The sequence below is a fragment of the Zosterops lateralis genome, assembly GCF_965231275.1.
Source record: "Zosterops lateralis genome assembly, chromosome: 2".
Classification (NCBI taxonomy): Eukaryota; Metazoa; Chordata; class Aves; order Passeriformes; family Zosteropidae; genus Zosterops; species Zosterops lateralis.
The window spans coordinates 100,298,974-100,326,678 of NC_139763.1; the positions used below are offsets into that span (position 1 = coordinate 100,298,974).

The 27,705-nt window shown below is 38.3% G+C and overlaps 1 protein-coding gene across 1 annotated transcript; it reads left to right on the forward strand.

Moving 5' to 3' along the window:
- Positions 1-1,428: 1,428 nt before the first annotated feature.
- On the forward strand, positions 1,429-27,414 carry TMPRSS7 (transmembrane serine protease 7). The gene is made up of 17 exons (XM_083855210.1): positions 1,429-1,615; positions 2,361-2,491; positions 4,759-4,826; positions 5,864-6,057; positions 6,902-6,940; positions 10,512-10,740; positions 12,051-12,181; positions 13,413-13,525; positions 15,122-15,228; positions 18,973-19,109; positions 20,243-20,350; positions 20,928-21,038; positions 22,452-22,568; positions 23,253-23,430; positions 23,599-23,867; positions 24,991-25,127; positions 27,211-27,414. The coding sequence occupies exons 1-17, from the start codon at positions 1,444-1,446 to the stop codon at positions 27,379-27,381; spliced, it is 2,412 nt and encodes an 803-aa protein (XP_083711336.1). The 5' UTR covers positions 1,429-1,443; the 3' UTR covers positions 27,382-27,414.
- Positions 27,415-27,705: the final 291 nt, after the last annotated feature.

Consider the following 27,705-nt stretch of genomic DNA (forward strand, 5'->3'; position numbering starts at 1 on the left):
TAGATCTGCCCAAGCTGGGGGCTCTGCTCTCTCTTATGTCTCTTCTAGTGTGATTGTGAATTCCTCAGTGTATTTTTGTGTGGGCACAGAAGGGGATATGTGATAGGACAGAGGTTTGTCCCTCAGAGTGAGGCTGTCAGCATCTTGAGCAAATCATAGACCAGTTATCACTGGTTGTTGTCAGAGCTTTTTAATTTGCACTGCTTAGAAATGATGTACCACTTAAAAAGGCCTCTAAGTGGCATAAATTCAGCTGTGAGGAAAGGGAGATGAGAGAGACTCTCTTTAAAGAGGCCCTTAAAATGAATTAAGCTGTTCCAAAAACAAGGAAAAAGACCTATTTGCTTTGGTCTTCATCCTTAAAATGATGCAGTTCAGTTTAATCCTCATGTATATGAGCTCCTGAGCCATGTAATTTTGTCTAAGACTTTAGAAGACTATGCACTAAAACCCTTGCTGCTGATTGCTGACTGGTATTTGTCAACATCTTCAGTCATGGACAGCCCACAGCCTCCTAAGACTGTTCCTTGAGAGCTCCCCTCTCACCAGCATCAACATGTTTTTAAAGTATTTTTCCTGTATGTTCCTTGCTTATGTAGCAATATTATCTAACTTATGCTATGATTTTTATGTAAGGAGGAAATGTGTTGTGGGGTTTTTGTTTTTGTCTTGTAATTTAATTCTGGTGTAGCTGGATGTAACAGCTGAAACTGTGTTCATATCCAGTGCACTTGGTTAGTAATACTCTGAGTGGTCCAGGAATTTGCCAGCTAAACTCTGCAGAGACAAGACAATGAATTGACTTGAGAAAGGTGATTGAACCTCTAGCTGATCTCACAACAAACCATTTGACTGTGACAGGAGATACTCTAAGAGCAAATTTTATGAAGTGATGGAGACTTCTTCAGGCACCTCTTTCTGTGCCTACAGCAACTGTTAAACATATTTGTCTGCTTAAATGTGTTGATTATCTTCTGCAGAGGAAAATGCCTGAGGGGTGGTGGTGTCTGGTACAAATAGGCTTTTCAGAACACAGGAGCTGTAGATACCTTATAGGAAGTGGAAACTACTCCTTCAAATATAGAAATGAAGTCTTTTGTACCTAGATGAGATGGTCAGGACATATTTTGGATCTGGCTTAGAGAATTTGGGACTGTAGTTCAAAATAAACTGTGAAGCATTTGGATATCCAGGTGATGATTTTGTGCAGGTCCCATCTCAGCAAGACCTGTGCTGAGGTTCACTGGAGGTAACTTCTCAGAGGGAGCCAGATATGCAGGAAGAGCCTGTCCATAACCACTGCTCCACAATCTAAAGGAAGTGGAGACTTTTCTCTGAGGAACAAATTGGTTGAGACTTGTTGATCAGTCAACTCCTGCTAGAAACATTCCACGATTTTTGTTGTCTTTCACCTTATTTTAGGCAGCCAACATTTCAGTCCAAATGGTATCTGCAGAAGACAAGTTGGCAAAGAGGATTCTGGCAAGGAAAAAGCATGACAAATTGAAGAAAAAAGATAAGTTGCTATGGAATTTTCAAAACAAAATAATTCTCTTTACCCTCATTCTATTCATTTTAGGAGTTGTAACCTGGACATTACTGTGGCTCTTCATTGGTGAGTTGCTGAAAGTTCATGCCAACTCCATATATCATTATCACCAATGGTATTTTCAGATGATTTTAGGATCTCAGTTGTCCTGAAGGCTACTTCTAAAGTAAACATGGAGACTTTAAAATGGGGTCTGAAAAACTTTTGTCTTTGCTAAGACTTAACAAGTAATTAGAAAAACTGTCTTTAGGGAGCACGACTTTGTTTCAGCATTATGCAAAATATTTTAATGTGCAAGCTGATTTGCACAGACCTGACAGGTTTATATAAGCTTGATTCCTCAGAAATTTTGCCTTCCACTGTGTTTCTTGGCCTTCTGAAGTTCAGGTAAGTCCTTTATTTTTCAGAATCGATTTAAGGAAGTAAAAGGGTAGTAAAATAAATATGTGTGTAATTAAGCCTTAAAAGCGATGTTTTCCTCTTTAGGCCCCCAATGCTAATACTGCCTAAGATACCTTAGGGATGCTCCAGAATCTGGATGTTGATACTGCTTTCAGTTATGCTGACTCGTTTGTATGGTGGTATCTTATCTTGTGTGTAGGTAACAGGGGCTCAATTAATAATAATTTGGTACACACCTAGAATAGTTTGGCTATAAAAGTTCTATAAAAAATAGTTTGGCTATAATGTTCTTTGGGTAGTTGTTTCAAACTAGAAAGTAGATTAGGCCAAATACGTTAATTTTGTTTCAAATTTCATTTTAAAATCTTAATTGTTATTTTAAAAAGGCTGTCTTCTTTGTTTCTTGCAGTTCAGGCAGAAAACAAAGATGCATTGTATTTTGTTGGACTGTTTCGTGTTGCCAACATAGAGTTTCTTCCAGAATATAGGCAGAAAGAGTCAAAGGAATTCCTCTCTATGGCACAGACTGTGCAGCATGTGGTAAGATGTGTTAGCAAAAAAGATCAGAGCAAGTGATGTTCAGATGCCATTGAGGCTGCTGTGGTGTTCCTCTACCCCTTCCTTCCTGGAGGATTATGTGCAAGTGGCTGTCTGGAGGTATGAAGGAACTGACTGTTTTCAGCTTGTTAATCACAAACTGAGTTTTGAATGGATACATTTGACTTAAAATTTTGCATACTTTCACCCATAAATTATGATCTATGAATAAAATTCGACAAAAGTTCTTAAACTCAAATGCCACTTTAGAAACATCAAACAGATGAAGTCTTTTGGATTTACGCTGGTATCTTTTGCCTTAAAGCATCTATAATTATCCCAAGGATCACAAACATATTGTGATTTCCTTCTGATACTAAGTATTCTAAAGACCATTATTCTTCCTAAACATCTAACATCAGTCAAAGCAGAAATAGAACTCTGGACCTATAGCTGCTCTACAGTGGGAAGAAAGAGGTGGGAATCTTGGTTAAACGGGAATTTGACTTTAAAGACATTTGGTGTAGGGAGCAAAAATACATCATTGCCAGGAACTGCAGTACTGTCCACATAAGGATTCAAGCAACTGTATGAAAACTGCTAAACAAAAACCAAAAGAAAGTAATGTTAGATACAACCAAGAATTTTTTCAATAATTACTAAGTTTTTGTCATTTTATAATGTGAACTAATGTTCCTGTTTTCCAGCTCTTTCCAAGTCCTGCATACTAATTGTTGAAGTTCTTTCAGATAACCAGTGCAGGACATCACCCTTCCCTGTTCTCCATGGAGCAGCTCTAATGTCCTGTATTCCCTCTGTCTTGCTCTTATCCCAGAGCATCCTGCCCTTGTCTTACACAGTGGAGAGAGGCAACAGACAGAAGGCATTGAGCTGCCAGTGTCACCACCTCCTACTTGAACATTACTTGGAATTTATTCTTTTATCTGTAAACTTTGCCTAAACTCTTCAATGGATTTTGCATTGCCAAAACTGACAACCTTAACTGTTGACTAAAATTGTTAGTAGGGAAGTGGGGGACTTGGGATTTTGTTTGTTCTCCTGAAAACCCTTTCCTTAATGGCTGCTGGCCCAAAGACCCCAAGTGGTAGTAGAAAAACTTCTCAAGATAAGTTCTTGACCCATTTGATAGTAACAGTAATACATCAAATCCCTTGTAGCTTAATCTGGAGAAAGATTGAGCTCTACCCACCTTATTTAGGCCCTTAAAATTGTTGTTTAAGCTTCCTGTTTCAAACTATGAAAGTTAGGGATTAATACGGATGTGATTCAGCCTTTGAAACATTCTGTGTCGTGGTCCTTTGTGCTTTAGTTTTAATCATATAGCAGCAGAGTGAGGTCTGAACAGCTTGAGATACATGCCACCTTGTGGCTTTGAACAGGAGGGGGAGAGGAAGGTTATTGTCACACTGGAACTATCACAGCCCAGCAGCAGGGAGAATCAGGAGCTGGCTTTGCCCAAAGGCAGTCCTCTGGCAGGGAACAGGCAGAGATTTTGCTTCTCCACGTTTTACTCCGTGTGTATTGGAAAGAAATACATTAACACTAAGCTGTTGATGAAGAAAATAGGCACAAATTAATCAAAGTGCAAGAAATTCCCTGGAAACATTAAAAAAATAATTCATTAGCTGTGAAGGGAATTGAGCACTGGGGTTCTCATCCAGAGAAGATGTGGGGTCTCCATTCTTGAAGGTAATCAACTGGAAATGGCCCTGAGCAACACGGCATAGTCAAACCTGCTTTGAGCAGTGGGATTGGACTAGATGCTCTCCAGAAGCCTTTTCCTATCTCAGTCTTTCTGTGATTCTGTGGGAAAAACTCTGGTATGTGCTCTTCACTGCACCTAAGTAACAAGATAAAAAACAAAGTAAAAAGAGCATTCTAAGTGTGTGCGCATTTCTTTAAATTTGCCCTTAAGTTTTACCATCAGGATAGAGAAGCCCTCTGTGTTTGGGATTTTCTGGGTGAAGGATGTGCACCTTTTTCAAAATTAATTTATATGGAAAGAGCATTACTGTATATATAAGCTGGCCATAGGCAGAAGATTTGATGTTCCTGGGAATATTGGATTTGTTATGGTTGCATTGAAGAGCTGGTCTGTTCATCCCCTGTTCTGCCTAGTTTGACTGAAAGTGTGTGCATGTTGTATAATCTTGGTTGAAAATAGGTTGTTCCTAGGAAGGTCTAGGCATATGGCATCTCTAGGTGTGACTGATTTTCAGAATGTTCAATCTTTATACTTTGTCTTTCAGATGAACTTGGTCTACACAACTTCTTCTTTCTCCAAATTTTATAAGCAGTCCACCGTCTCAGAAGTCAGGTAAAACTGCAGTTGATGTAATTGCTTTTATGCTGGGTAGTGTATACTGCAAATAAGCCCACAAAACAAGTTTATTTTAAATGGTTATGATTCAGTGTCTTTGCTATGTACTTGAACTGGTAGCAGAATAGGTTTATAACCTATACCAATTCACTTAACAAAACAAGGGCAAACTAAAGTAATATAAATAGTTCCATGTCTGCCAGAAATACAACGCAAGATGAACAGAAATAATGTCAGTAAAGAGGTTTGGTGACCCTTTGGCTCATGCAGAAGTTCAAACACTTAAACATGCTGTTGGAACACAACTCTGTGTTATTGACTAAATTGCCCATATTTTGTAAGTAATGTTATTGGAATAAAACTCCTTAAGAAGTAGGAAATCTCTATGCAATAAAATATTCTTACTCTATTATTAATATTTGCAGCCAATGTTAGAAATTTAGCTATTTCAATTCTCTTGAATAGAGAACTTCAATTTTCTTGAACAGTTTTGGTTCAGAAACCAGAGATTTCTAGGCTGTGTTTGATTTAAAGGTCTTTTTCCCCACTGAGGAGGTAGAGATTAGTGTGATCATACGTGGCCTCTAATGTGTTACCTAAATCGTCTAGGAATCATTTCCTACATACTACAGCACACAGTGCAGGGTGAGATACATACCAATGCAGAGCTGTGTGTTTCTGGAGATGATAATTCCACTTTCTGTTCTGTTTTTTCTGTTTCGATCTTTAGGAAATAGTCCAGCTGTAATTCATGTGTAGACAATGTGATTTTCATATAACACAAAAGTTAGGAGCCCTCAGGAAATCAGCCTACTGAATATTCATGACTGGATGTGAAGAGGGCGTTTTGGGGGTTGTCTTGTTTGTTTGGGTTGGGATTTTTTAAGGGGAAAATATACATTCAGTGGGTTAAAGTAATTATAAAATATGGAAATGAGCCATGCATTTCTGAATTTGTACTTCAGAAGCTTGAGCTAAGAGCTTAGTCTTCAGAGAACCTTTAACAGGATGATAATCTGAGCTCTTTGTTTCAGTAACAACAACAATGGAGGCCTCCTTATTCATTTCTGGATCGTATTTGTGGTACCACAGGCGAAGGGGCAAGTGCTGTGTGAGGATTGTGTGGCTGCCATTTTAAAGGATTCCATCCAGACAAGCATCATTAACCGGACTTCGGTGGGAAGTCTTCAAGGCCTTGCAGTTGACATGGATTCCATTGTCCTAAGTGGTTAGTCATAACCATAACATATCCATATCCATGAGGAAACTTCATTAAGCAAACATTTTTTACCTCGGAGCAGCAAATACTATAAATAAACTAAAATCTTGATACTACATCTCCAGCTTCTAGTACTAAAATTCTAATAGGAAAAGTGAGAAGGAAAATAAAAATTATTAATTTGAGGTCAAATCAAGGTACAAATTGTCCTTGTAAACAGTGATTGCAAAACTTCCTGTATTGGGAGTGCTTATGTTCATAGTCAGGAGGTAAAATGGATATCTTTGTAGGCAGATTTGGGTTAGTCTGTGATTTTAAAAGCATAAAAGGGTAAAGGTTTAAGGTGGCTCACTTCATTGAAAATGAGACTCTTATCACTCCTTTATTAAAGATTCAAAAACAGATTATAAAGCTGCCATTTGTTAAATAACTCCTGTACCATTCCTATCTGGAAAGCAAACTCACGACATGTGATTCAAGCATGTTTAATGTATTTAGCTACAAAATGTTTAATGATTTTCCATTCTAAAGATGTCAGACAGAACAAATCTGTCGAACTGAAAGCTGAGAGAGACTTTGTGGCCAAGGATGACAAAATTACCTCCTGGGTACCTCTGTCTCAGTCCTTCAGTTGACTTTGGCTATTCAATTGCCATGCAGTCTCTTCTTGCCTCTCCTCCAAAGCTGCTTGCGCAATTTTCAGAAACGAAGGGGGCTATGGCAGCCCCCCCTTTACTGAGAGAAGTGTTTTGTCCTGTGTGTTCAGTGTTAGGACTGAGGTGTGATTGAATTAAACCCTGAATTCTGGATTTCAGGCAAACAAGAAGACTCACACAACTCTTTTTCTATGCAGCAGGTCTTCGGTCAGATTATTGGTCAACAACGGGAACAGGTAATTCACCCTTTTGGCAGCTTCCCACAGAGGAGAGGTGAAGATCAAAGCTTTTAGTTCTTTACTTGGACTTAAATATACTGTTCAGTGTTAATTTAAGAGGGCTAAATTCAGCCTCGGCATTTAAGTCCTGACTTACTAAAAGAATGACCAAGAATCTTGCACGTAACAAATACAGAAACTATCTATCTTTAATCTGCCTGGTAAATTTTTAGATATACCTGGTGACATAGTAGGAAACAAACTAAATCAGGTGTTTGCTATTCATTGTGTTGACTAGCTGATTAACCTTTTCTAAACAGAACAGTAATGAATTTATTATGCTGAACAAGAGCAATGCTTTCTTCCATCCTTTATCCACCTTAACTCCCTTTTCTCCAAGGTTAATGGTGAGTTATTCTTTTGAATGAATTCCCTAAGAGTAATTAGTTTAGGCAGTTGAGTTTTCCCAGGTTTGTGGGAGGCACTATTTGTACACCTGCTTGGTTTCATGTTGTAAGCCTCCTAAAAGGGTTCTTTTCCAGTCTGCAAAGCACTGAACAAGCAGGTCAAAACTACAGTACATCTACCTTCACTAGTACATGGAGTAGGGACCTAGAAAAAATGCTCTACTAGGCTGAGCAATAGTACTACACCTCTGATGCCAACACCTGCAAAGACTCTGTTGGGCCAGCAGTTATCAATGACCTGGGGATGTGTTGGCTTCCCTTGCTCCTTGACACAGACTGACTCTTCATCCTGAGAAGTTGCATTGTTTTGGTTTTTCAAGGGCTTTATAGCTTTTTGTGTTTGTATTTTTCTTTCCTGAGACATTTTCTATTGCACTTCTATCTGCAATTTTCACTTCTGTTACCTTGCAAAGGTTTTAGCTTGCCTGGTTTTTTTCAGAATCAAAATACTACTTTTGCCATGTAGCCAAGTCAAGCTCTCCTAGTTCTGAGGTCCAAAGGCAGACTTCATGTCACAGAGCCTGGGCCAGGGTTTGCAATATTTAGATTGCTAACAGCCCATAATTTCTCAAAACTCAAGTCAAGTTTGCTACAGCATTCATTTGTTTTAAGCCTCCCAACTTAAACTGCAAAGCATAACCATGTTGGTGCATTCTATTTCTGTAAAGAGTTTTAAGCATTGGTGTTTACTTAAATAGCAATTTTATTTCCCAGTTCAGTGTTCCAGGGTGGAGAAATTAGCACAGTTGGAACTTGGTTCCAATTTATTCCAGAATGCAGCCCCTAAAACAGAAGAAATTAAGAAGACCACAAGACAAATATTGTTCCTAAGGCTTTTTAAGACTTACTTGGTACCTTCCACATGAAGGGAGGAGGATGACCTGCCATATTCTAGACATCTTTCAGAGACTTTGTATAGTCACACATAGGTATCAGCTGGTATCTGTGGGAAGCATGGAGTGGGTATGTAATGAAGTTTCTAGCAATAAACAATATGGATGGCCACAGTAGTTGGGAATCGTATACTGGTGCAATTTTACTTGGTTTTTTGGCTGTGTTTGTTTGGGACTATGGAGTATGATGCAGAGGTGAAAGCGAACATGCAGCAGCACAAAGCAAATGAGCATTGTCAGGAGTATTTTGAGAGCAATGGAGTTAACTTTGGGTGTGGAGATACACACAGTGGTTGGTTCAGGCACAGACTGGAGTGCAGATTTATTGAAGAATGGTGCTGGAGAAGAGACTTGTGGACATTCAGCTCATGTAAGGTTCTTGCATTGCCATAATATCTGGTTGTGCTGGGTTTGCTTGGGTAAAGACCTTATCCAGCTTTGGTTTCAAACTAGCATGCTTGAACCACTTGTAGTTCTAGAGTCAGCTCTGAATTCTCTTGACTGCGCTCCATAGCAGCAGCAAGTCATCTCATTATTAATTACTTAGTAGAAGTAATTGTAGTTACATAATTTTAGAGATTATGATCAAAGTTGGCTCTCTAAGGGTGACTAAATAAGCACAAGTAACTATTATAAAAAGAATGCTATCGGGAAGAGATAAGAACAAAGAAGAAGGAAGAACAATAGCTTAAACAAGGCTTTTAATAGTTATAACTGTAATTCATATAAATGGAATGTGACTGTGACCCTTACAGATTGTTCATAAACATTCATAGCATTAGTTTCAAGATTGCAATTTAGAAGTGGAAGTTGGACAAAGCCTGCCACTTCCTGTCTTAGTTAACTACTGGTCAAAAGGTCAACATTTGAGTCAACAATTGGTAATAAATGTTCACAGTTCTCTAACTCGTGTTCCATGATCGTAGCTATTTCAGATACTTATGTTTGTAATAGGCAGAAATTAATGCAAATATTCACTTTGGCTCTTATTCTCCCTAATTTGCATTTTCCTTCCTTCTCACCTTTCAAAGAGATATGTTAAGAATTTTAGATATGACCAAACAAAAATTCCCTAAGGTTTTTGCTGACTGCAAGCTGCCATGTTGAATTGAAGTAAAGACCTTAATATATTTTATTTGGAAATCACAGTTGTTTCAGCTTAATTGGAAAATATGTGCAAGTATAGTAATAGTCTTCTTATCCTTGTCAAAATTATGGCACAATTTTTTTACCTTTTTAATAAATATTGTGTAGGGTAGGTCACGTAACTTTTATTCCACAATATTTCCATTTCTAATGGTGATTTCTAATGCTGCAAAAATTTTCAGGACTGGGCAGAATAAAGTCCTGGTCTGAATTGATTTTGATCCTGCTTTGATCAGAATGTTGAGCAAGAAAAGTCCCAGCATCCCTCCCGAACTGAAGGACTTGGTGAATCTGAATTTGTTGCTAGCAATTCTAGCTCCTGTCATGATAAAACATTGAGAATTTTGACATTTGATCAATTAAAAAAGCTGGGGGGGATACAGATATGAAACTGCATTTTTGCTTTGATTTTATTTTATGTGTTTTAAATATTCTATTGTCCATAGGGGCAAGCAGTTCATTTATGCTTTGAAAGTACATGAGTATCTCCCAGTGAAGAATTAAGTAGTTTATCCTCTAGAGGCTCTGTAGAACTTCAGCTGCAAATTGTACAAAATGGCATTGCTTTAGTGCAAATACCCTGCAAGAACTGAATTACAGCACTGTTGGCCATGCTCTGTACTTTTTATGAATAGACTGTTCTTTGACCACAGAGTTGTAACTAAGATGAAAACAGTGAGTAACAAAGCCAGAAAGGGACGCTTCACAAGGTCAAGGGGGAATGGCTTTAGCTTGAAAAAGTAGGAAGAGTAGGAAGAAATTCTTTACTGTAAGGTGGTTGCCCTGGAAAGCTGTAGATGCCCCTTGGAAGTGTCCAAGGCTGGGTTGGATGGGGCTCTGGACAACCTGGTTGAGTGGAAGGCTTCCCTGTCATGGTAGAGTTTGGAACTTGATCTCTTACAACCCAAACCACTCTATGATTCTATTTTTACTTTGTTTTCCAAATTAGATGTGCTTTCACATTTTACTTTATTTTAATGCAACTTTTAGGATTTCTTGTTTTAATGCCATGTAGATTCAGGAGTTATGGATTGATTGCATCCAGTGTTGAAGGTTTCACACATTCCTGTGACATTTTCACAGGAACAAACTGTATGTATGATCTCTATGCTGACCGACTACATGAGCACTTTCCTCTGGATGCAAGAGCTACTTCAGAGGGAACAATCTGCTATTTTAAGCTGATTGCATCCGTGGGCCACCTTATCCGCCTTTCAATAGTGTCCCTTCAGATTGGAGCAGATAACTGCATCACTGACTCGCTCACCATTTATGACTCTCTGATGCCAATAAAAGATAAGATGCTCTACCGGTGAGTATAAATTTCTATTAAGAATTAATTGACAGTATTTGGTTTTTCTCTGAACACGTGTCATTTTCATTTTTTGGTTAGCTTGGTTTTGTTAAAATTTCTCTGATCTTTATTATCACTCACATAACACCTTACAAAATATCTTCGATAAGTTATCTTGCTAATAAAAGGGAAAATTTTCTTCAATTTTTTTCCTCTTTTTTTCAGCTGGAGTGCATCTTCACCTAATTACAGAACTATGGAAAATTCACACATTAATGAGCAAAATTTTCTGCTTCTTATCAGGAAACAGATACTGACTGAGAGTGTCAAAATTTCCTCCCTTAAGCAAACTATTCTGTGTGAAGATTAGTGTTTTTCAGATAAAGACTGAAGTTCTGAAACTAAGTCTCGTGATTTGCACTTACTGGCACTCACTAATTCAGTGCTTTTTTATCTGCTCTATTTGTTTAGAGAGTTATAAAAATCTTGACTTGAAGCTGTGATGGGTTGAGGGATGTGGACTATTACTTTTTTTTTCTTTTTCTTCTCTCTCTAATGATCCATTATGCTTATTTAGGGGCTTTTCCCTTTAAATCCTTGATAATTAATTCCATAGGACTCTCTAAGTTAAAAGGAAACAACGGCACCTTCATGAAGTAGACAAAAGTTCAGTGTTTTCACCACTGGAGCCCTTTTCTCTGACATTTCAATCTGTGTATAAGTCTCAAAACACAGACCAGAGCATTGGCTTTTCAGTCCTTTTTGAGAGCTATCCTGTACTAATCTGTATCTCCAACTGACTTGGATGGTGTTCACTTACATGTTAGTATCTGTAGAGGACTGAAGATGTCTGTTAGCTAATGCATATGGAAAGTTTCTTGGGTTTTTTTAAATGAACCTACTTGATTGGCTCAAGTAGTTAATTTCTGACTTGAAGAATAACTTTCTTGTCTTTCTCACTCCTCAACAAGAAGATACTGTTGGTCTAATAAAATAAGATTTCTCTTTCGTCCAGCTTTTCGTTAATTTTGGCTTCATTTATTTTTACCGAAGTGAAGGCTGAAAGTCATTATCTCGTAGAATAATTCCATGTTCATTTTCATGTTTGCAATTTCCTTCTTTTTTGTAAGAAGAATTTCTAGTATTGAGTTTCCAACTGGCCTTGTAACAGGTACTTTTGTGCTTAATAGCATGGAGATTTGACTGGACTTTGAAGTAGGTAAGATCTGAACCAGTAGAAAATTTATGCATAGAGGGAGAGTAATGAGTTAAACTTTTCAAATTTTAAGTGATTGCTTACGTATTTGCTCTGCTTTCTTCCCCCTCAGAGCCTGTGAACCAGCTGATTCATTGGTGTCACTTGTGTCCACAAATAATCTCATGCTGGTAGTATTTAAGGCAGCACAAGTAAAGGAGCAAAAGGAATTCCATGGCTATTTTGAGGTCATTACACAAGAAAGTAGGTTTGTTTTGTGTTTGGAAGTGTGTTTATTATATCGTTTCTTCTAAGATCCTGAAGTGTCTGTCTTGTTTTTGACTATGGAAAAATGATTCCTGGATCTGAATATCTTCTTTTTACATGTGCCTGTTTCCCGTTCATCTCCTCTGCATTACTGTGTGCTTTCCTATTGAGTAATGTAATCTCATCAGGTTAATTGAGAAGTATGCAGGTCAAAGGCTGAAAGCAGCTGTGGATTCAGCTGGTGAGGACTGCAGTGTGCCAGTAGATGGGGCTGTTATTTCAGGTGTAGCAGAGGTCTCCCTTCTGCCTTGGGACTCCGGGGTCATGTTAAGGTGGAAGGATATCAGCACTAAGAACTGCTTTCAGAAAATAAAGGTTCAGTTGCTTTGTCTGCATTTGGTATCGGTTCCTGCCTCCTCAGGAACACAAAAGAGTCCGTAATGTTTGTGCATCAAGTCCATGACTTTATTGCTTTAATCTTTTAGAAATGGTGAGATCAGTCACAAGCAGCACAAGGAATATCATGCTAGTGGCACAAGGATAAAAATCTCACACAACTCAGTGCAAGGAAATTCGAGCTGCTCAAAAAGATGCTGCATACTTTTCATGTTGACAGTAATTATACATTAATATACCACCATAAAAGCATGTGATAAACTCTCCATAATTATCACCTTCAAGTTCTGTTCTGTGTGGGTTGTGGGTTGGTTGGTTTTCTTTGTTTATTTCTCTGCACGTATGAGTTTGTCTTTAATGAATTCTGTAAATCCATTGAGCAGTCATACAAAAAAGTTTTGGTTTCCAGGAGGCTGATTAGTTTAGTATGTTGTCCATTTCACTTCTATCTGGCTGCATTTTAAGACTAGAGTTCCCTGTGTGGTACTGCAGTGTGCATGGATTGATATTCCTGTTTGCAAAATTGTCTTCAGTGAAATAACATTCATAAGCTTTACAGTGTATACTTCTGGTCCTGCAGAGCCCAGTACTCATCACTGGATCTTTATGTCTTTTATCTTCTGTGTGCATCATTAAAAGGTCCCTTTTTACAACTTAAATCCAGCTAAATATACTTTCAGTATTTCAAGCATGCTAGAGCATCCAAATTTATCAGAAGTCTGTCACTGTGAAGCTGGACAGGTGAGGAATTATATCAAAGTTTGCCAAATTTTGCCTTTTTTTTTTTTTTTTTTTTTTTTTTTTTTTTTTTTTTTTTTTTTTTTTTTCCTAGGGTGTGGAAAAGCAATAGTGACAAAAGGGGAAATTGGCTATGAAGGGAGACTCACAACTCCGTATTACCCAAGCTATTATCCTCCAAAATGCCTGTGTGCATGGAATTTCCAGGTAACATGATTCTTTCTCTCTTAGGCATTGCTGTGTTTTCTGAGTGCATAGAGCTTAAGTAAAGTGGAAGCGATCGAGTTGGCAGTAACCTGTATCCTCACAGATGTGATAATTTGTAGAAATGACACTGCTGAATAGCTTGCTTTGCTCAGGTTTTCTGTATGTTTTTTCTCTTTCTATGCACTTCTTTTTAAGGAAGAGAACACAGTTCCTAAGCTGTCCTATTACAAAGGTGAAGAGCTAAGATAAGTTTTGATGTTAGCCTGAAAAATTACTTCATGGCAGGCAATGTAAGACTTGACTGTTTTTAACTCCTCTCTTCTCACCCCCAGAAATTTGGATGAAAACTATGTACAAAAAACTCCTCTAACCTAGTTATTCCTGCCACTTCTCTAATATCTTTTCATATGGCTAATACATTTAATTTGTCATCAGAATGGTCTGTCCTATCAACACAATTCCATAGACTGTTTTTTTAATTTGATATCCTTTTTCTACATCTTTCAGGTACTCTCCTGAAAGCAAATTTCTGAAAATTGATAGTTTTAAAGTTGTTTTCTCTGACATGAATATTTCCTTATTAGTGCTGCTAAAATGAAGTCTCTGACTTAGCGTTTGCCCTTTAGTGTTTTCCTCTCTAAAGAATGTAGTAATTGATATGATGAGATCCACTGTTTACCCATCTTTCTGTTTCTGTTACTTATGACTTGTTAAGCTCGTAAGTAAATGCCAACACTGAATCACAGTAATATAAATTAAGTCCAGCTAGCCATAACCTACCGCCTCTTCTCCTTCTAGAATGATAAGGCAATTTGGGAGGGGCTAAATTTATGGTCTTCAGTTCACCCTGGACTTCTGATAAAAAGATTATTGCTCAAACCAGTTTCATTTTCAATATTATATTATTGCGCAATATTGAAACTTCACTCATTTGCCAAGTTATATTTCTGCATAAGAAAGGGAGGAAAGTTTTTATTTCTGGATTTTTGCCCTGAATCAGCCCTTGTTTTTAAATAAACACTGCCTTGCCTGCAAAAAAAGATTCTGTTCCTTTTATGAAACGAATTTCCAGTTAGGTATGAACACTCATGATTTTGCTGGGTTTAAAAATGTTTTGTAAAATAGTAAAGAATGCATGGGTAAGCAGGTGCTAGCAGAAGACTATAACATTATGGTAGAAGTAACTCCTTGCATTACAAAGGTGACACAAGTATTCCAGGCAGTATCTTAACTCTAAAAATTCCACTGGGACTCTGTGTCCCTACGCAAGTACATTTGAATGTGTTTCAGTGCTTTGATCTTGATACAAAAGCTGCTTTCTATGGCCAGCGGCTCTCTGAAGATGAGAAGGCTATTGGCTAGAGGGGAAGAAAGCCTGCAGCTGTGGTGTAGCTGTGCCAACCATTGCTGTGACTCAGGACTGAATAGCTGGCAAGTGTGCAGAGTGCTGGCTGCTGAGCTGGTGAAGCCAGCACAGCTCCCAGGGTGTGGCAATGCCCAGCTCCGTAATTCCTGAAATACGTTATAGACTTTTTTGTTCTATGCCCATAAAGGGAAAAAGAAGACTGCTTGCACTGTCTTTCTTGCTCACAACAGACTCCACAGAAGAGCCTTGGTATAGCTCTGAAGTTTCATAACTATACCATTAGTGAGAAGAATATTAAAGGCTGTGAGCGAGGGTGGTGGAAAATTAATGAACGCATGTAAGTACTCTCCATGGATTATTAATGTAATGGTACCAAAATAAACCTTCCCATTACTACTGCAGCACACTCAGCTTCCACAAGGACAGAAGTAATTCACTGGGGTGTCCTACCATTCTTTCATTTTAGCTGATGATGTAACAATTTTTATAAAATATGTGTGTGTGTGTATGTGTGTATATATATATTCAATTGAAAAGTACCTGAAGGATGAAGACAAGAGTCCTTGGTACTCTGTGGAGAGAGAGAAATGGAAAGAGTTGGATGAAGATTGATGTCCTGTGAACTCTAAAATAATTCTGTGTTTTCTGGGGCCATTAAACAAGGTCTGTTTAAAGCCCTTTTAAGTGTAACTTAATTCTATGATTGCTCAAGAGGACAGAGAATCTAATTAAGTTCTTGATGAAAGCCATTGCAATGAGATGATTGGGAATAGAACTGTAACTGCTTCCTCATTCCAGTCACTGGCTCTTGAAAGAGAAACTGCACAAAGCGCCTTTCCAGGAACCACTGAAGTGGTTTTTATTAAAATAATGCTGCTGTTTTTTTAATAAGATACCACTACTTCCTCAGCACATTGTCCAATCATTTTTTCCTCAATTTTGAGGTCATCTTTGGGATGCTGGATGATGAGACCAGACTAGATTTAAAGCTCAGATTTTTTTTTTCTTAAACTTCATTCAAATGGAAACCTCAGTAAGATTAGTCTTGAAACTGAGTTTCTGAACTCACGCTGGAACTAAGTCAATTAGGCCCTTAAGATTACAACTGAAAGAATTACAGAGAGAAGAAAAAAAATTTATCTGTTCTTCAATAGCATGTGGTACTTATGGAGTGAAAATTCAGTTTGAAGCTACAACAATTGTGCCTTCATGGGAATTAGTTGCTGGACTATATGAGCGCATAGAAACACCGTCAAAACACACCCCACTTAGTGTGTCTGTGGGGTTTTTTGGTGGCCTTTTTATGACAGAAATTGAAAGATTTGGGATGGCTGAGACACAAAACAAAGGCAAAACCTGGAGGAAAAATGATAATAGGTTCATACTGAAGAATTCTCTGACAGAGAATCCTGAAAGAATCTAAGCAGCTTTTTGACAAACCTGCCAATTACACATTCCACAGAATCAAATGTCCATGGTATGATTCTTGGAAGCACACTCAGGGTTACTTTTGAAGTACTGCACAAGAATGCATGCTCCTTCTTTCTGTTGCAAGTTGCTCATTATAGTAGTAGACCAGGAGTAGCTTTCCTTTTAAAGAGTGTTTTTTTCATTGAAAATAAGGCTTTTAAACTTCTGATTTTCTGTTCTGCATTTACTTTTGAAGGGGAAAAAATGTGACTTCAAGCATGAAACATGGTGATGTTTTATTTTCTTTTTTTCCCCAAATTTTAATTGTTAATGAAAAGGGGGGGAAGGAGGGGCAGGCAGGGGACTCCCATTTTCCAGCTTCTTGCAGTTGCAGCCTATGGAATGCTTATTCTGTTATCTTAGATAAAAATGGCTAAGAAACTTTGGGATACTGATATTAGTAAACACTAGGGCCAAGCAGATGGTACAGATAAGGTTCCTTTGGACCTCTAGGGGCACCTTTATCTAACCAGAGACACTGAACACAACCATGCAGTTCTTCCTTGTCTTTCTTCCAGTGGACAGACAATGCTTTGCTGCCTTGTCAAAGAAGCTGATGAACTTCTTTACCTGTAATTCTCAGAGGCAGGAATACCAATGAGTCTCTTATGAGCAGGCCACTAGAGGTTTATGTGAACACAGAGGTGCTTTATTTGTCTTAAAACTGTCAGTGCAATATCCCATTGATTCTGCTACAGCATGCATGTATCTGCTCATCCCCTGAAAAACCATCCCACTCACTTCTCCAGCATATCCCCTTATCAGTTTCTATCTGGAGTGATGGTGCAGAGTTACAGATGGTGCCTTGCAACTTCCATTTCCTCTGGACCTGGATATATGACTAGTAAAACACCAGCAAAAGGCTCCTGAGGGTCCATAGCTTTGTTTTAGAAATCCCATGAGCATATGGCATTTCTCATTGCGTAAAGGAGATGTACCCGTTTCAACTTTCCACAGATGGGCAACAATTTCCTCTGCTTTTGGTGAGATGAGTTTGTTTTATTTGCCTGAGAAGGCGTCAATGAAGACTTCATCTTTTGTTTGTTTTGGTTTTTATGTTGCTGGGGTTTGTTGGAAGGAAGATTGTCTAAGTCATTGACAAGAGAGATGTAGAAAATGTCTGTGAGCTAGTTGAAGGGAATCAGATCAGTAAACGGCATTTCACTGTGCACTTTGACTTGCTCTTTTAGATTGGGAGACATTGGTGACAAACACTAAAATTAGTGATAATTAGACTTCCTGTTGTAGGAAATCTTCACTCAACACAAATAGATTTGGTGGGGGAGTGTACTGGTTTGAAGGCAAACCAATGGAAGGAATTAACTCCAGACAAATATTTTGTGAAAGCTTCTAAGCCAGAGCTGCAATTTAATAGGAAATTTAAAATAAAGGCAATGGTACAGAAACACTGGCTTAAACTGAGAAAGCCAGAATATGACCTGACACCTGTTGATCAGGGTGCTGGTCAGTCCAATTAAATGGTGGCTACAGTCCCACTGGAGGATGGATACAGTCTTGTCCAAGCAGTGATCCTGTGAAAAGGTCTCATCTTTTCTGGAGATTCAGAGGTGGCTGTCAAGAGCTCTTGTCCTCTGGGTAACGAGTGGTGGTATTGTAGTGTCCCAAGCCCCAAATTATATACAGGCAGGACTGGTTGGTACATGAAGATGCAATGTAGTAGTCCTGATATAATCCTGATGCAATGCTTGATGTGGAAAAATACAGAAGGGAAATATTTACCTCTAGCTAGTAGTCCACTACTCCATTTAACAATACAAAAATCCATTTTTTCTTTTGTTCTTTGTGTTCATTTTGTTGTCAGGGAGTGACCTTGTACTGCTGTCAAACAAGTGTGTGTGCCAAGTCTGCTAAAAATCAATGCAGCTGCTTGGGCTCTTAAATCTATTTAAGATTTATATCTACTTTGACTTTGGCAGGAATATTAAAGCCAAATGTTTTTCTTATAAGTATTGCATTTTTGAGGCACTTGTGTTGAAAAGAGGAGAGAGTCTTTTTTCACTTCTAGAATCTGTACCATTGATGTTAACTGGTTTACTACATTTAAAACTGTCTCCAGTTTGTAAATAACGGTCCAGCAACCTTTCCCTTGTCAGAGGCTTTGGTTGTGGGGGATGTTTTTGCTTTAGGGCTGGTTTGTTCTTCTTTGCTTTTTTTTAATGTAGGTTTTTTTGTTGCCCATCCCCTAGCTAGAGATTGGCATATTTGATGAAAGAACATCAGAAATTCCTTAACAGTGGACAGATTAAATGTTTGCTGATATCAAAAAGCATTTAGGTTTCTCCGAATCAAGTGGCACCTACTAGGCAGAAGTCCAAAGAACCTCTTTGCCAAAATAGCAATTTAAAGACGTGTACCCAAGGCATTATTTTTAGGACTGTTTATTTGAAGGTGTGACATTTAGAAGTAAATTTCCACAGTGTTAATGGTAGATGAAGGCTGGGTGACTACTGAGAAGTATTTTTGGTTTTGGCTCTTAATTAAAGTATGGCAGCTGACTGTATTTCTGAATTTCAGTGGTGTTGACATTTAAATTGCATATAAGGCAGTTTTCATGTGAAAGCTGCTCTAGAACTCTCCTGAACACTTTTAGGTACTGTGGTTACTATGTTGATCACCAAACAGTCTTCCACATTACGAGTTCTGCTGTCAGTGTGGAGCTTCAGTGCAGTTCCAAGGTCTCCGAGAAGCCCCTGCTGGTGGAATATGGCAGCTATAACATCACCCAGCGTAAGATGGATTTTATCTCTTTCAACCCTTATTTGCGCTTCAGATCTGTAAAGTAGCATTTTTTTTGAGTCCAGTAGGACCTAATTATGTTTATGCAGGGAATTACCCTTTTAGTTTCAGCTCATTTTTTTTTCTAATCTCACTAAGTCAGATGGCTAGTAAACAAAGAACCTTTTCTAGGCTGTGCAGCTAAGGTTTGTGGGCATGTGCAGCGTGCTCTGGTTTCCTGCATGCACACTGTTCTCTTCTGCACAGTCCTCAAAGCTTCCTGCATGGCTATGACCGTGGTGCAGTCAGTTGAAATCTGCTATGCCTGTTTGTTTTCACTCCCAGCGTTTTGTTTGCAATGTTTCTATTGCTATGAGGCTCCCAGGTAATGAAAAGAGTACCAAATAATCACCTGCTTATTCAATGTTTCCGTGTATTTACGCATGGTGTGCACAAATCTGAATCTGAGCTGAACAAACAGCTCAAAAAATTGACAAACTCTGAGACCCTGATTTTTTTTCCAGTCCTGAAACAGACAACTTGTTTACTGGTACTTTTTTACCTGTGTTAGTCCTACATATTCTTTTTAAAGTAGTAGAGAACCAGTGGTTTCTAGGCATAGTTACATGTCACATTAGAGGGACTTTATTCAGTGTGTATATGCAGAGTGTGTAAAAAGAGGGGAAGTTTGATTATTTTAGTTTATAAGGCAGAATTATGTAGTTCATACACCACCTCAATGCAGGTTGTTTACCAAAGTTACAAAGTGCTGCAAATTTTGGTTATTGGAAGTGGGACTGTCCTTAAAAACAAAGATGACATTCTAAGCAGTCCTGTGTTGCACCATAAAACACTGGCTGATTTGGTCCAGCCCTAGAGAGCCTGTGGTACATATTTCAGGAACAGCTGAACTGGAATTTCAGAGACATTTTTTCCTCTTCTTTAAATCCCTGTTTTCAACATTTGAATTCAATTTAAGAGCTGCAATGTATACAGGCTATTAAATTTAGATCAATTTTATCACTCCTTGGAGGAGCTTAGAGCCTGTAAATTGAAACAAGCAGGCAGTATTTGTGAAAAGGAAATTTGGAAGTTTGGTTGCTTTTTTTTTTTGTCTTGTTTTGTTTTTCCTTTTTAACCTCCAGCATGTCCACCTGGACATTTCAAGTGTTCTACTGGCTTATGCATCCAGCAGATGCAGCGCTGTGATGGCATAAACAACTGCTTCGATGAAAGTGATGAACTCTCTTGTGGTTTGTATTCACTTATTAGAGATCTTGACTGGGAAACACAGGGAATGTATTCTCTAATCTTAGAAGGCAGCTGAAACAAGGTGAAACTTTTCAGTGAAAACAAAGATGTTTTCAGCTTCCTTTGTACGTCCAGGTACAGACTATCCGTCAGTCTCTTGAATGCTTAATTGGTAGTTAATTGGGAAGGGACAAAACCAAAAATGAAGAAGGTGTGGCACTGGAGAGCACAAGGAAGAAATTTAGATGTGCAATAATAGCTGTAGTAGGCTATATTGTAGTTTTTCCTCATGTGATAAAAGCTGGCAATTATTAATAAAGTTCTGTCCCATTTTGAGATGAGTTATTTTAATTTTGTGGGGGAATGACAAAGGAGGGGGTTCATAGAGTAGATGGGAGTGATATTAAACATCACCACTTGGGGAGCTCACTGAACTCTTTGTGCTCTATTTTCTCCATGTATAATGTGACATCCTTGTGCCGTGTTGTGAAGGAATGAATGTTGTATCCATAGTCAGAAGGGGATGTGTTAGCATTTACAGGAATGTTTCTATACCTGATTTGGCTTATATTTTTAAAGTTGTCCCTGAGTGGAACTGTAACTCCAGCTTTGCAATACAGGACAACTTGCTCGCCTGCGATGGAGTTAGTGATTGTGAGAATGGAAAAGATGAGCAGAACTGCACCCACAGTAAGGCTGCTCTCCTGAATAAGTTTTTTCTCTCTTTTGTCATCTGTCTATTCCTGGCTTTAATTCTGGATGCTGCATTCAAAAGGTTAAGAGGCACTGTCAAATCTCACTTGGGCTATATAATTCCATTCAATTCTTCTGATACACTTAGAAACAAGCTGTTGCTGATTTAAAACTATTTATTTTTAATAAGCTCATGAACATCTGTTTCTGCAAAATACTGGCAGAAGAATAAAGTAATTTGGGTGCATGATGGGGATCCAGGGATTTAAAGCTTGAGTCAGAGATTTTATCTCTTTACAGCATAATCTGTGCAAATTAATTCCTGGATCTGTTTTGCCATCTGTAAAATAACTATAAAAGTGATGGTTTCTCTGTGGCAGTTTTCAGGGTTATAAGGTTAGTGGAAGCCATAAATTTAACATTAAGGAAATGAAAGTTTTGAATCAGAACTTCCTTGAACTTTTTAGAATAAATGGATGCTGTGACATATGAAAGGGACTTATGAAAGGGAACACAACTGCAAAGTGCTGCAAGTGACTTTTTTGAAGAAAACTTTTTTGACCTCTCTAACAAGAGAGTCTGTGTAAATGATTACAGGATACTTCTGTGCAATGGCAAGAAAAATGGATTGAGTTTGAGTGTCCTCATTTATTGCAAGCCACAGGGAAAGAGGAAAATGCTGAGTTTGGGGGTTGCAGTTTTACTGGATACAGTTAATAAGCTTTCACTGCAATCTTTGATTTCTTATTTAGTGCTGAAATACAAAGGAGAGTTCCTTTCCAGAGTACTGGATGTTTTCTCTTGCTATTCTTACACTCTACATCTAATTTTCACTACTATATCTGTGTGTGTTAGTGCTGTGAGAAATGATGGCAAGAAATCTTTGTTTGGACTTGGCCAAGTAAACACACACCTGTGGACTTGATATTTTCTGAGCTTGAGAAGAGCTAGCTCTTCTCAGGGGAAACTTTTCAACAGTTTTTCTTTTTCCCAAAACAACCTTGTGTAAACAATGTTCCTTTCCCATAACAACAGGTGTTGTTTGCTATTTCTGTTACTGAGCCAATGGGAGAGGTGTCAGTCCTATGGACCAATAATGTGCCTTCTTAGTGCAGCAAGTTATAAAAGGACGGAATGAATTGTAAATAAAGCCTTCTGCTGCCTTCTGACTGGAGTCAAGAATCTTTATTTCGTGTTCTATCATGACACACGCCTAGAAACAGATGCAGTTCTATTTGAATATTTATTCTGTTTAGAGGTTAAGCCATCCCAGTCCTTTTTTGGTCATAATACTTCCTATCTATTAATACAAGTATTAATACATGTACATCTTCTGTCTGTGCAGACATGTCTTTGTGTTTTAAGCTGAGCCAATGGTTGTTTTGGGTTTTTTCCTCACAACTATTTCAGGTATTCCCTGCACCAACCATGCATTCAAGTGCAGGAATAACATTTGCATTAGGAAACAATATGCAAGATGTGATGGGACTGTGGACTGTGTTGATGGAAGTGATGAAAGCAGCTGCAGTAAGTTCCTCTCAAATATTCATCTTTCTGAAGTTTTTACACAATAAAGACCTTTATTTCTTCCTGTTTGGGAGTGTGTACAAGTCAGGGCTGCAGGTACTGAATTTTTATTACATTCTCTTTATGATAGTTGGGTAATGATAAGCTCAGATCTGGTTGTAGAATTTGCCAAGTTCCTGTGGGAGGGTGTGCTTGCAGTTAAGGGAAGCCTTAGACAGCATGTTTCTCAAATAAATGTCCAATTTCCACATACATTTTCCTTATATCATTCTCACTGTTTTGGCAAGAAGTGTTCTGATGATGTTAAACTTCTTTGTTGATAGTCTCCTTTCAGGTGAGGGTTGGCAGTATCAAAAAGAGAGTTTGCCTATTAGTATATATTCATTGTGATGCTTGTTAAATCAATGGATCCTTTGACATTTCTGACACTAGAAATATTTAGGGGCTAATTTCTGTAGCAGAGCTAGAAGGGTGATTTAGTAAAATTTCCAGACTAGTGCCTTTCTATGGAGTTGTTTTAATAATAGAGTAGCCAAAGACAGAAGTTTTGTGATTATAGCAGGGGAATGAAATAGATTTCAAAATATTTCGAAGTGCAATATTCTTCCATGCTGTATGTGGGAAGCCCCCTCATTAAAGGAAAATACTGGAGATGGCGACTATAACCTGAAATATCTCTTGCAGGTTGTGGCAGTAGCAAGATCAGCAGTCTCATCTCTCGGATTGTAGGTGGCTCAAACACTGAGGAAGGCGAATGGCCCTGGCAGGTCAGCCTTCATTTTGTGGGAACTGCTTACTGTGGAGCATCAGTGATATCAAAAGAATGGCTTGTGTCTGCAGCCCACTGCTTTCAAGGAAGCAAGTAAGCAGTCTTCCTTCTATATCTGTCCCAAACATGGCCAGAATCCACAAGTGCCTTTAGGTTCCAGGGTTTGAACTGCATGGATGTCCTCCCCTTTCTCCACCTGTGCTGTCAGCGGGTGTTTAGAGGTACTTTTTAAAGAAACTACTTTTGTTTGCTCCCACCCAGGCTGGCTGACCCCAGAGCATGGCGTGCCCACCTGGGCATGCAAATGCAAGGCCGTGCCAAGTTCGTGTCCGCGGTCAGGCGGATCGTGGTGCACGAGTTCTACAACAGCCGCAACTACGACTACGACATCGCGCTGCTGCAGCTGAGCACACCGTGGCCAGACACCATGGGCCACCTCATCCAGCCCATCTGCCTGCCCCCCTCCTCACACAGAGCCCGCAGAGGGGACAGGTGCTGGATAACAGGCTGGGGCCAAAAGCAGGAAGCAGGTGGGTTGATCCCTTCCAGTGAGCTTATTTTGTTCCCAGGAGCCTTCACAGCTGGGGGAATGTGCGTGTACCTTCATATGCTTGGAAAATTGGCCTGCTGATCCCATGGATGTGAATGTTTTCCATATTATATTCCATATGGTGTTAGTGTAGAGAGCTACACTTATCCCAAAATATCACAGTGTTGTCTTTCCCCTCCGTTCCCCATGGAGGTGTGGGACACATGGTGTGGTTTCTCTCTTTGGGCTGCTAGTTAGTGGTATGTGAAATTAAAAAGGTGGTTCTTTGAAAGATAAATGTAATGCCTCAAAAAAAAGACAGGGGGCTGTATTTTTTTCCTGTTTCCATCTATTCCCTTCATCGACTTCTACAATACAAATGCCAAACAGGCTTTTAATTTCAAAGTATACTTTATTACATACTGGCTTTATCAAATCCTAAAACAAAGTTTCATTATGTGAACTAGTGCTTGCATATTTGAATATGTGGGTGAGGGCTTTTTGGCTATAACCAGATTTTGAAACGATCACCTGGTGATGAGGTTGAGCCTGCTGTATCAAAAGGAAGGGAAACTTTGGGTTAATTCTGTTGTTATTAAAATATATATCTTATAAAAAAGAGGTGTTTCACCAAACCTTTCAGACAGAAAGAAACAAATTTGCATATTGGTTCTTTATGATGTCAGAATTTGCATTCTGAAACTCTGACTCATAATCTTAATCTTGAATTTGGCTCCTTGAGATATCAAGCCCTCACTGCAAATCTATCATGTGATGATCTAAATATCTTTGTAAAATTCTGTTTCCTTTTTGAGATAAAAAGAAAGCAAATTAAGAAGTCTTGAGACACTTTGGAAAAAAACAAAGAAAAAACTTTTTGGCCAATCCTAGTGATTATAACATTGTATTTGGTGTGTCTGAAGGACCCAGATCACATTACACAATTGCCTGATAGTTCAAAGGGGCTTTCTGCTCTGTTGCAGTTAGTTGTTTGGAATCTGGAATAACTCAATGGTCAAAAGCGTCTGTGGATATTTTCTGAAGACTTCTTGTTTTGTATCTCGATAGATTAATATAAAATCCTAAGCTCTGTTGAATCATCCTGCTCTGAATTTGTTTTCCAGATGATGAAGGTTCAGCAGTTCTTCAGAAAGCAGAGGTAGAAATTATTGACCAGACATTATGTCATTCCACATACGGGATTATCACAGCTAGGATGTTTTGTGCTGGGCTATCGTCTGGGAAGAGAGATGGGTGTAAAGTATGTATCCCAGCAAACTTTGCAAAGAGCTTATCTTGTCTTTCATTGTTGCATGATGAGGGGTAAAGTTAACTGGTAGACCACTTTGTGGTCAGTATGTTTTAATTCTGAAAAAGAGCAATATAAGAATTGTGTGTCAGCAAATCTCTTCTGTGGGTAACTTCAGACTTCTGCTGCTTTATGTGCATGAATAGCATCACTAAGTTTCAGTTGCAGGTCAAGAGCCAAATTAAATTGCAAGTCCCAATAACAACTTGAAATCAGGCAAATTTTGGCATAATAGGCTCTCAGCTGAAGAAAAAACTGAGAAACTAGTTTGTGTCTTTTCAGGATCCCTCCCCTCCAACTTGGAACTGGAGGACCATATGATGAGATGCAGACAATTAGGCATAAATTTGCAAATGTAAGATATTTCTGATCTGGAAAAGCTGAAAGATGATAAATGTAAAGTGCTGAATTTACTTCTAGTGAATAGCAGTAAAACCACAGAGATACACAATATATATCTACGTGACACTTAATTTTACAGATCTTATATGCCATATTATATTGAGCTTATATAAACCATACATATTTAGTGCTCAAACAGTAGTAAATTTACTGCCAACATAATAATGAAACCATTTTTTATGATCTGGAGATCTGGAATCTTCAAACTGTTCTAGCTTTCACTGACCTACATAAAAATGAGTCAGCCTTCAATGACTGAGGGAGTATAATGTACCAGCTGTTTTTTAGAGGTTAGTGAGGCCATTGATATTATTTTCGGTAACTGGAGAATTTGTTTGTTTATTGGCTCAAGATACAGCTAAGGAAAGACATCATTTTGGCTGCATTTTCAATAAGGCAAATGATTTGTGTCTGTGTCTGGCAGTTGTTAGAGCTAATCAAATTGTGGTATTCCTGTTCTGTGACAAGTGCTGGTGTTCCACTTTTGTTTTGTCCTAGGAATGAAAGAAAATACTTGCAAATTTTACTCTCTAAATGTAAAATCTTATTTTTTGAGGCAATTTAAGATAAGACTACTTTGAGGAGAGGGTGGCATCTAAGCACCTTGGAAGAGGTCTCTTCCAACCTGCATACCCCAACAACCTATAAAGTGAAGGCAAAATAGTTTTCTAGCTCTGACAAAATATTCATCTAGAAAGAAGGCAAAATATCTTTTGCAAAATATCTGTATTTTGCCAAATGCACCTTTTGCTTTTAGAAGTTGTTTCTTGCACCCAATATTTTGGTAAAGTTTAATTTGCCACTGGGTGTCTTTTTCAGAGATGCTGTGTGTACAGCAGAGCCTTACAGGGATGAATAAGCTTGGCCCAAGAAACTTCCCCAGATGGTGGCAAATGGTTTTATACCTGATGCTCTGCCAGTGTACTTCTAAAAGAACAGCCTGTAAAAGAAGAGTCCTAGTTGCTTTGTCCTGTAGTACAGTGTTATGAGATCCTGTATTAAATTTTGAAGTCTAGAACAAGCTTCATTTTAACTGCTCTATTTACAAAGACATTATAGGCCCTTAAACATTATATGGTGACTAGTATCTACTAGAGAACAACCCTTGAGCTCCTTTTCCTTCTTAAAAAACATCAAGAAAAACCTCAAACACAAAACAATAGAGGGATTCCATCTGTTTCCATTTACCTCTAATTTGAAAGAAGCCATCCAATTATTAAATACTATAGTTATTGTATTTATCTTATTTTATCTTAAAGTATTTTTTAAAAGCTTACTATTTTTGAGTTTTAGTGTGTCACCTATGAATATACATACATGTTAAGTAGCAGATTTGGGGTTTAGCTGTAAGTGTGAGGTTAGAAAAAAAAGTGAATTTTAAATATAGTCCGTGCAAAGTAATATCTTTATTAGCGCCTTTAAAGAGGGAGAATTACCTTCTCTCTTGTGAAAGAGCAAATTTTGGTAAAACTGTGCAACGCCCTCTGCTGGAAAAAGACCCCTCTATCAACTGTTTGAACTATGTGAATATGAAAATATAATCACTGGAATGATACAAAATGTCTCCTGTGGATTTCCCCCCAGTTTTTATAATTCATATGGTAAACACGTATAACTTGATACCTTTTTTTAGGGTGATTCTGGTGGACCACTGTCATGTCAAAGAAATGGAGATGGAAAATGGTTTTTGACTGGTGTTGTGAGCTGGGGTTATGGATGTGGAAGACCAAATTTCCCGGGTGTCTACACAAGAGTGTCAAATTTTGCACCATGGATACACAAATATGTGCCTTCAGTCTTGTAACTCAAAAACTGTTTTCTTGGAATAAAACATATCCTGGATATCTTCATTAAAATCATATTTGGAAGTACTCTTCAGTGGTGGAATTTCTTTGCATGTCTCTTGCTGATTCTGGAATTCACATATGGGGGTAATAAATACCATTTTTCCAAGCTTTGGTGAAAAGGAGGTGGTTGTTCCATACAGATGTCTGGAGACGTGGTGGGAGGTGCAATAATACACTTCCTTTTCAAGGTACCAACTAAGTGCAGGTGCACTCATCTGTCAGGAAGCTGAAGATACAGTTGATTGTGTAAACAGAGAGCTTGAGGCTTACTCATCATTTCT